Below are 8394 nucleotides of genomic sequence, written 5' to 3' on the forward strand. Positions count from 1 at the left end.
AAAATTATTTCAAATTGAATAAACTTTTTATTGCTAACAATATAAGTAAAGTGAAGTTTTAGAAAGCGCCCCCCTCCCCTCTCCCCCCTTACTTTAGACTTATTTAGTATATTATTTAACATAATATACATTCCACTGACTACTTTTCCAATAACAAGTCATCTTTGTGACACTAAAATAAAATATTAATCCGAAAAATAACTGTTAAATTAGAATAGCTCCATTTAATTGACTTTATGCAACCACTTTCACACATAAAAGAATATCAGCAGTAGGCATCACAAATAATATTGTTTAGACTCAAATACACCTCTTAAAGACTTTACAGTAAAGCTTATTTTACAAGCAAATTCAGTCAAATTACAAGACTATTTGTCTTTTCCTATTCTTTCCTGAAGACTTATATCTGTTCCAGGATAAATTTACTCTTTAACATCTATGGAGTTCAAATACAACCGCAAGACATTTTATGTAAAGTTCTACCATATAAAGATAATATTTATAACAATTACAAACTTATAAGTTTTGTCATGTCACACTACGAACCTTTTCATCACGTAGACACTGCTTCCTTTGATAGACATAACTACAACTTACAATATTATTCTATTAAAATTAAACAGATAAAAATCTAGATGAATATTATGGAATCTTGTATCTTGAAAGAAGTTATTCTCAGTTGTAGATGTATTACAAATAAGAAACTTATAACATAAAATTATCATATATGATTACTAAATGGCACCAAGAAATACAGATTGAATTGTCACCTGAGCAAATAGAAAAACGAATTAAAGTCTTAGGAAAACATATTTTGATGAATTGTGATTTGATACAATGTACAAAAGAATGCCATCGAAACTATTCCTATCGACGGACTTCGTTGTCTGTTGCTGGAACAGATGTGGTGGTGGTGGTGGTGGTTTTCGTTGTAGTTGTTTTAGTTGTTGTGGTGGGGGGATCCAGTCCTTTGATTTCGAAGGGACCACGAAAGAGAGGCCGGAAAAGTCTTAAGAAGGATTGATATCGTACTGCTGAATTCTGAAACATACATTATTAACTTTCAGTTGAGAAAAAAACCACAATATTTTCCGACATATTGCAGCAAAAATAAGTCAGAACTTTAATGATTATTATTAAATACTTTTAAAGATATATATAAATTCAATTACTTTTAAAGATTTTCTTGAAATATATATAAACACAATTGTCTACCTGTATGACATCACCGACAATCTTAGTGGTTCGGATCAGCAGCGACACGGACGGTCCAAACAGGTTCCCGGGGAAGTCCAGGCTGACCTTGTTCCGATCGAACACCGGGATGTCGTCGTCCTTCTTCACCTGACGCACCTCTCGTGACGCCCCTCCTCTGAACGATCGCCGACCTGTAGCCGAAGTTCTCTGACTGGCTCGAGTATCCGACGGAGACAGGCCGCTCCTCGTATCCAAGGAACTCAGGTCGACCCGTGTACCCGGCGGGGTCGGATTGCCCCGAGTACCTGATTGAGTCTGGCTGATTCGTGAACGTGACGGCGTGATGGTGTCCGCCATTTTCGGGGACAGCTGTGATTGCACTGTGGGCGAACGGTTGCTCAGACGGCTGGACCAGTCGGAGCTGGGCGGCGTGGGCGTTAGGAGCGTACTCGTGTGACCCATGTTCGCTGCCGGGAGCTTCCACATAGCGCCACGCTGCGCCACACGATTAAAATTATACCATACTGTAGTGCTTTTTATCTACGGTCTCGCAACTTTTTACTTTTTAGTTTTATTTAATTGTATAGTATAAAAGTTGTGTACTGTCAAGCAAACCTACGGTGTGTTATCAAAATGTGTTATGTTTCAGTCACATCCACTTTAATAATAACAAAAATTACACGAAATTTTACATTTCAATAAATAACACAAATAGTGAGCTGTGACAATTTATTTTATCCGAGGCGACCAACGTGACGGTTCGTTCACTGGTTACTGTAGTTTTCAAGTATTGGTGTTCCGTGGACGTAGCCACGAGAGGTAAAAAACATAATAAAATTTGATGTGTCGATGTTTAAATTGACAATTTTTTGAAATTCATTTATTAGTCATTACTGTAAGGCGAATCCTTAATTTACAAGACAATCACATAATAAAAACTGTGACCGCAGAATTGAAAAAAAAACACAAGTAAAATACTTGATCTACTATGTTAGAAGTCGTTAAATTTAACACTACTATTAATTATAAATAATAAACAGAGAGCCTATATTTATGTACAGAAAGATTTTTACAAAAACATATTATATACAAAAAATATTTACAAAGGATTAGAAAACGGAGGATAAAATAAAAATTAAAACATGTAAAATTATCTCTCAAATAATAATCATAGAGCTCGATTTATACATTTACTATATTTATTTCTATATTTAAGATTAAAAGTTGTGATTTAATCCTACTAGTTCGACTTTAAATTGAATCATATGTAGTTTCGCTATAAAGTGTTAAGAGTATCGCGAGTTTCGTAACGAAATAGTCTTTGGTTTATTGACAAATTATTAGCAACATGTAAATGGAGGACTGTGTCGTGTGACACGAGCCTTTCCAATAGTGTTGCTTGAAAAAGTTGACTAATTTATATTTGTTACACTCAATGTCGTTTTCGCTGGCTTAAAAATATTAGAAGGTTTTATATTCGAAGGTATATGTATATAATTATGCACGTTCCCTTCTTTAGATAATTATGTGGAGCGACCTCGATCATTCTTTTCAAAATCCTATTCTAGAGTTTGTTACTATATCAGAATTGTATGAGCTTTGGACGTTTTTACGAAGGTATTAGTTATGGTAATGAGGTAATATTTAATTTTTAAAACCCTTTGATATTATATAAATACATATATTTAAATTCTGATATTATGGCGTTCTACCGGAGAGAAGTTATTTAAAAATACATTAAAGAAAATTACAAGCGGCAATAAATTGAATTTAATTAAAAATAAAAAAGAACTAATCACGAAGAAGTATTGGCATGTAAGTGAATATTTCAAAATTATGTATATATAATACATATATACTTATAGACTAAATAAAGACTTTAACTTTCATCGTCGTTCCGATCTAGTTAGTAAGAAAACCTTTGTTCCACTTATACCACATTAACTACACACACTGTATTTCTATCTACAAACATGCACTACATAACTACTTCGTCTCATGTTGTTATGTAAATTTTACATAACACAATGAAATACAAACACTCCTCACCGGTACTGCGTTACTGCCCCTGTTCTCACACGCCGCTTCGTTTTGGATGACGTCTGTACTATTTAGATATAATTTTGTTAATATAATAAAAGGATATAAATCAAAAGTGCTCAAAGGAGAGGTATAGTGCAAAAAAACAAAAATGTTCTTTTTATAAAATATTATTTTAATAATACGACCAACACTCACCTAAATCTATTTACATATAAATACAAAGCGTCGAGAGCGCAGGACAAAAGCGCAGGCGCAAACGGGGACTGTACAGCGCACCAGCCCGAGCTCCGGGCCGAGCCACGCGATATGAAAAAAAAGGCAAGAGACGAGCTTCAAGATGGAGAGAGTGGCGCGACCCGGAACTATGGGCGGCGGAGGCGAGAGATGAATCACGAGTCATCCTCATCGGAGTCGACGGTCTCGACGGTGCCGCCGGCCGCCGCGCCGCCCGAGGAAGAACCCGACAGAGAGGTCACGAGCGAGAGGATGGACCCCAAGCCGGAGCCCCCACCTGACCCACCGCTGTTGCCGGAGGACGCGCCGAACAGACTGGACACCGCCTGGATCTTAGGTCCCAACAACTGCAGCTTGGGTCCGATCACCTGTCCCACGATTCCGCTCAGTGAACTGAGACCGCCTCCCTTAGGAGCCTCGATGCCGTACTGCTTATTTAACTCGATATTTTGACGATCCAGGGTTTCCACCAAACGTGTCTTTGAATCGATCAGAGAGTTGATTTTCTACAAAAACATTAACTGTTAAGACCAAATCTTGTCAGCTATTAAACCCCACTAGATTATAATACTCACTCCGAATACGAAGCCGAGCACGGCGTTCTTGATGCCGAACTTGGCCTGCGTGATGCCCTCGAGTTTGCGCTTCTCTCGAGCCTGTTCATCTCCGAAGTCATCCTGCACACACACGCACACACCCGTCACTCCTACTATTCTATATATATGTACCACATACACCACATTCACCACACTTCAACACGAACCAATAAACACCACACCAATTAAATGAGTTCCACCACCAAGCTGTATGTAGTTAGCATGTTGTTGAAATAAATGAATTCACAAACTCTTTCGTTTGATTTAGGTAGTCAATATATTTTATAAATATATACAGATACCACTTTATTGTACGAGTATTTCGTTTGCCACCAGCAAATCGGATCGGGCACGTAAACGGCTTACATTATTGTCGAAAGGTCGAAAGAGCAATAGATATGTCTTTGATATGTATATTATATGATTATGGCAGTTTTAAATGCACGTCTGGAAAGGTATTTTTATTACAGCGAGGTCAGCAGCAAGTAGTTCAGATTGCGCAAGTGCGCTTCCGACCGACCGACCGACCGAACGGCTGCGGCCTTTAAGACACGAGCGTGTGGGGATCGCTTCACGGCCTTTGATGTCAATTTAACGCAATGGACACCTGCTAATGCTATTCGAGGAGGTAACAATGTTTGTGCAACATCTTCAAGGTCATCATTTAGCTACGTGTCAACTCATAAATAGCAAATTTGTAAATTGAGGACCGATAAGGACCTCGAAGCAGATATCATTAATAAATAAAACTGAAACTGGTAATAAAAAGCACTAGAAACTTCAGCCTGGAGTTTCTTAATGATGTAATGGTTTAAATAAAAGCATCGGTTTAATGCATGTAATATATAGTTGAAGGCAAAACGGTTTCCATGTTGTATCTCGGGTCGAGGCCGCCCGCCTCTCCAACGCACCCTCCTTTACTTCTAATCATAGCTTTTTGTGATTTAATAAACATAATAGTTCAGATAACATTTTGCAGACCCAAATAACAAACTTTGTTTCTGATGCAAACTTTTTAATGAGGATTAAAATTTTGGAAATAATAACAGAATATATAATAACAGGTGAGATTTGTGTTGGTGATTTTTTTACACTAATAATAATGTTTTATTTAAGCTTCAAGAAAAAGAACAAACTTTATTTTTATAATATATATCCTTGAGTCCAGTGAAGTCGTCTTACAGTCTAGAGGTTTGCAAGATTGCATGGGAGAAATAATTTTGGTGATCTAATTATGTATATTAAATAGATTACAGTGCAGTTTGAATTGTTTGCGCAAGATTGAACTCACGGGAACCAATGCAAAAACATTTCAATGCACTTTCATAAGCACGTTATCCGACTTGAGCCGGTTCCAAGCAATGGAACGTGACTACCGGCGACGAGGGGTGGTGGGAAGAGGTGCACACCGACGGGGGGGGGGAGAGACACCTTCACTTTCAATTGTTTCCGACACGAACATATTGAGTGTTTTGAAAAATAAACTACTTAGATTGTATTCATTCATTATCTACATTTTGTTCATCTTCATAATAATTACAGCACCGTGAGCGTGTCGGATATAATATGTTACGATTGTTATCCTACAATGAGTTTCTCCCATCATCTCGCATTAAAAAATAACGTAAATTAATTGTTACTTAACTGATGAAACAACTATTATCATTCTGTGTTGTGTGACAACTCGTATCCATCACACAGACATTAATACACAATAACGATTTTCTGTTATTATCAACATTTTTAGGTATCCTCATATAAAACGTGGTTTGCCTTGAAAACTGTTTATTCTTCATTTCAATAAACATAGAAAACTATTTCTTCTTACAATCATTTCTACGCGATCGTGTACTCTATTTCGTTGTATCAGTTTCATCAGTATACATGGGTCAGATTATGTATTAGACAATGTATTTTTATATATTGTGGTAAAAACTCAATTGATATCTATATTAGAAACGACATCAGCGAAAAAAACTTCTTCAGAAGACATCACACGCAAAAAAAATATCCAAGAAACAAACGGAATAATCTAAATTAAAATTATAATCGAAAGATGTCTCAAATTTTTTTTTAATGTTTATGTCGGCCTGGTGAGAGGCTGGGACGTGATGGGAATGTACTCTCAGCATTTCACGAGGACATGTTGTGTGTGTTGAAGCTTACCGATGGTAGAAATATTGTTACATTATATATACATAAGTCTGAAATAATAAATAACTTGGTTCAGTCGCTATAATTATGACTGTTAATTTAAAGCGTAGTAAGTGGCGGCGGAAGTGTCACGGTTTAAAATATTTCACGTTTGCCTTGAAGTGAATTTTAAATTTCAATAACTTTGATAAAAAAAAAATTTCAAAAAATAACTGGTATCAATTAGTATTCTGCACAAAATATCATAATGAATGTGTAGAGATGAATGGAATACTAATTATTACGTATGTGAGGCGCTATGGCTCGTCAAAGTAGCAATCGACTTTTATCGTTTGAGATAGAGTCTGACGTACACACGTACATACACGTACAGTAACCTAACGCGTTGAATAGATCATATAATTTTTAAAGTCTGTTAAAAACTGTTGTTAGTTTAGTTTATTGGTAACGTAAAAATCATTTTCGAAACACTTGTTTTTTTTACAGAAAATACAAAAAATAAAGGAAATTTTTCCATTTAATTTTTTTAATATCATCTTAGTTACGAGAGACCTTGAATACATATCAAAGCCTCATTGTTCAGAGTCTCTCTCTTGAAGAGACGTAGATATTTTGTAATATGAATGTGTCGATGGAGTGTCGTCAACTCCATTTCAAAATAATTGTTTGTAAAATTGTGTTTCGTGAGGCGTTAAGCAGATGAGGGGATCAGTTGCGAGACTGGAGTCGGATGCTGTATTGATACGAAAGTACAAGATCGAACCGAACGCTCGGCCAACCAAGTAAGATGATTGTGTTAGGACTGGCAGATGACGAACTGTCTGACATCTCATGAAGGCTACATATGTTTTATTGACTTGCTGAGTCTCGACGGGCTCTCGGTTAATTTACTTAGACATTCTTATCGCAACAATATCTCTGTTGTAAAATGTATTGATGTCTATTATCTCTCCTGAGCCGGCTTACAAGATGTGAGCCTTACTCGGTACTCAGTAATCAGTAAGCAGTACTCTACTTATTACTTGTTTTCATTAAATGAACGTTTCTATGTGCAGACTATGATAATCAGCTGTATAAAACAAACATAATGTAATGTAAATAGTTCGATTGGTAGTCTTCAACTTCAACTTCCCGCAAGACACCGGTTATTGAGTATTATTTGTATGATGGTGGTAAGCGAGTAAAAGCAATTGACTTGTGAATAATGAATGCTTAATATAGTGACATGATAAGCACCACTCAGTCAAAATAACAGATCACGTTTAAGAGAAATCCTATCAGTTACAACATCATTGATATGGAATAATGTTTGGAATATTCTCTCTTATCAAACTACATTAAATTATTACGAATATTATTATCGTAAGAGAATCTTAAATGTGATTCGAAAAGTCATATAAATTCATGACATAAAAATCTGTATTAAAATAATATTTTTTATTTGATTCAATATATCCGATATAATAAAAATGTGTTAATTTCTAAGAATGGTTATGGTCCAAGTCGCCGAAATGAAAAGTACACCGTGATAGGCAAAGGCAAATGGAAAGTAAGGTGGTATATAGATATAGATATGAGATAGCGGAGGCATGACTCACATCGAGGGGCTGCAGAGTATTGTCGTCCGCTAGTTGCCTGCGCACGCGCAGCGGTCCCTGGGGTGCGGCGAGAGCCTGGTGCACGGCGGCGAGGTGCAGAGCGAGCAGCGCGGTAAGCAGCACGAAGCGGGTGGCAGCCATGACGGAGCAGGGAGTACTGGAGCTGGCGGCGGCAGTGGATGGCTGCGGTGACACGACTGTGACCTGGTGGGAGGGGGAGGGGAGCCATCTCTGGGGGAGGGGTGGGAGGCATGACGTCACCGACTGGAGGACCCGCGAGCCGGCAAACCGTGCGGGCGAAGCCCCAAGGCGACTCATGGGCGTCCCGACGTTTGGATCCCTCCAACTGTTAACGTCGAAGAGGCACGCTTCATTCACGCACAGACGGATTTGTGCAATTTTCAAATATAAATCTTAATTCAAATCGGTGATTTTCCTAATGCAGTCATAAACCTCAATTAATAATATTATTTTATTAGTTTTCTATATGTGCCTCTACTTGTTACTTTATAACTCAAACACGACCCTGCAAAGGTCATTGTTTTCATTTATATAGTCAATTTGTTTGATTT

The 8394-nt window shown here is 37.3% G+C and overlaps 1 protein-coding gene across 2 annotated transcripts; it reads right to left on the reverse strand.

The window, feature by feature from the left end:
- Window positions 1–58: 58 nt before the first annotated feature.
- On the reverse strand, window positions 59–8155 carry LOC116774116 (uncharacterized). 2 transcript variants are annotated; one of them, XM_061523901.1, is made up of 3 exons: window positions 7823–8155; window positions 1216–1692; window positions 59–1041 (listed from the first exon to the last, which is right to left on the reverse strand). In XM_061523901.1, exons 1-3 carry the CDS (start codon window positions 8138–8140, stop codon window positions 868–870), a joined length of 969 nt encoding a protein of 322 aa, XP_061379885.1. In that variant the 5' UTR covers window positions 8141–8155; the 3' UTR covers window positions 59–867. The 2 variants fall into 2 exon arrangements, with proteins under 2 accessions (XP_061379885.1, XP_032522658.2); XM_032666767.2 differs by lacking the exons at window positions 59–1041; window positions 1216–1692 and adding exons at window positions 3392–3980; window positions 4050–4151.
- Window positions 8156–8394: the final 239 nt, after the last annotated feature.

Source organism: Danaus plexippus, chromosome 20 (assembly GCF_018135715.1).
Source record: "Danaus plexippus chromosome 20, MEX_DaPlex, whole genome shotgun sequence".
In the NCBI taxonomy this organism is placed as follows: Eukaryota; Metazoa; Arthropoda; class Insecta; order Lepidoptera; family Nymphalidae; genus Danaus; species Danaus plexippus.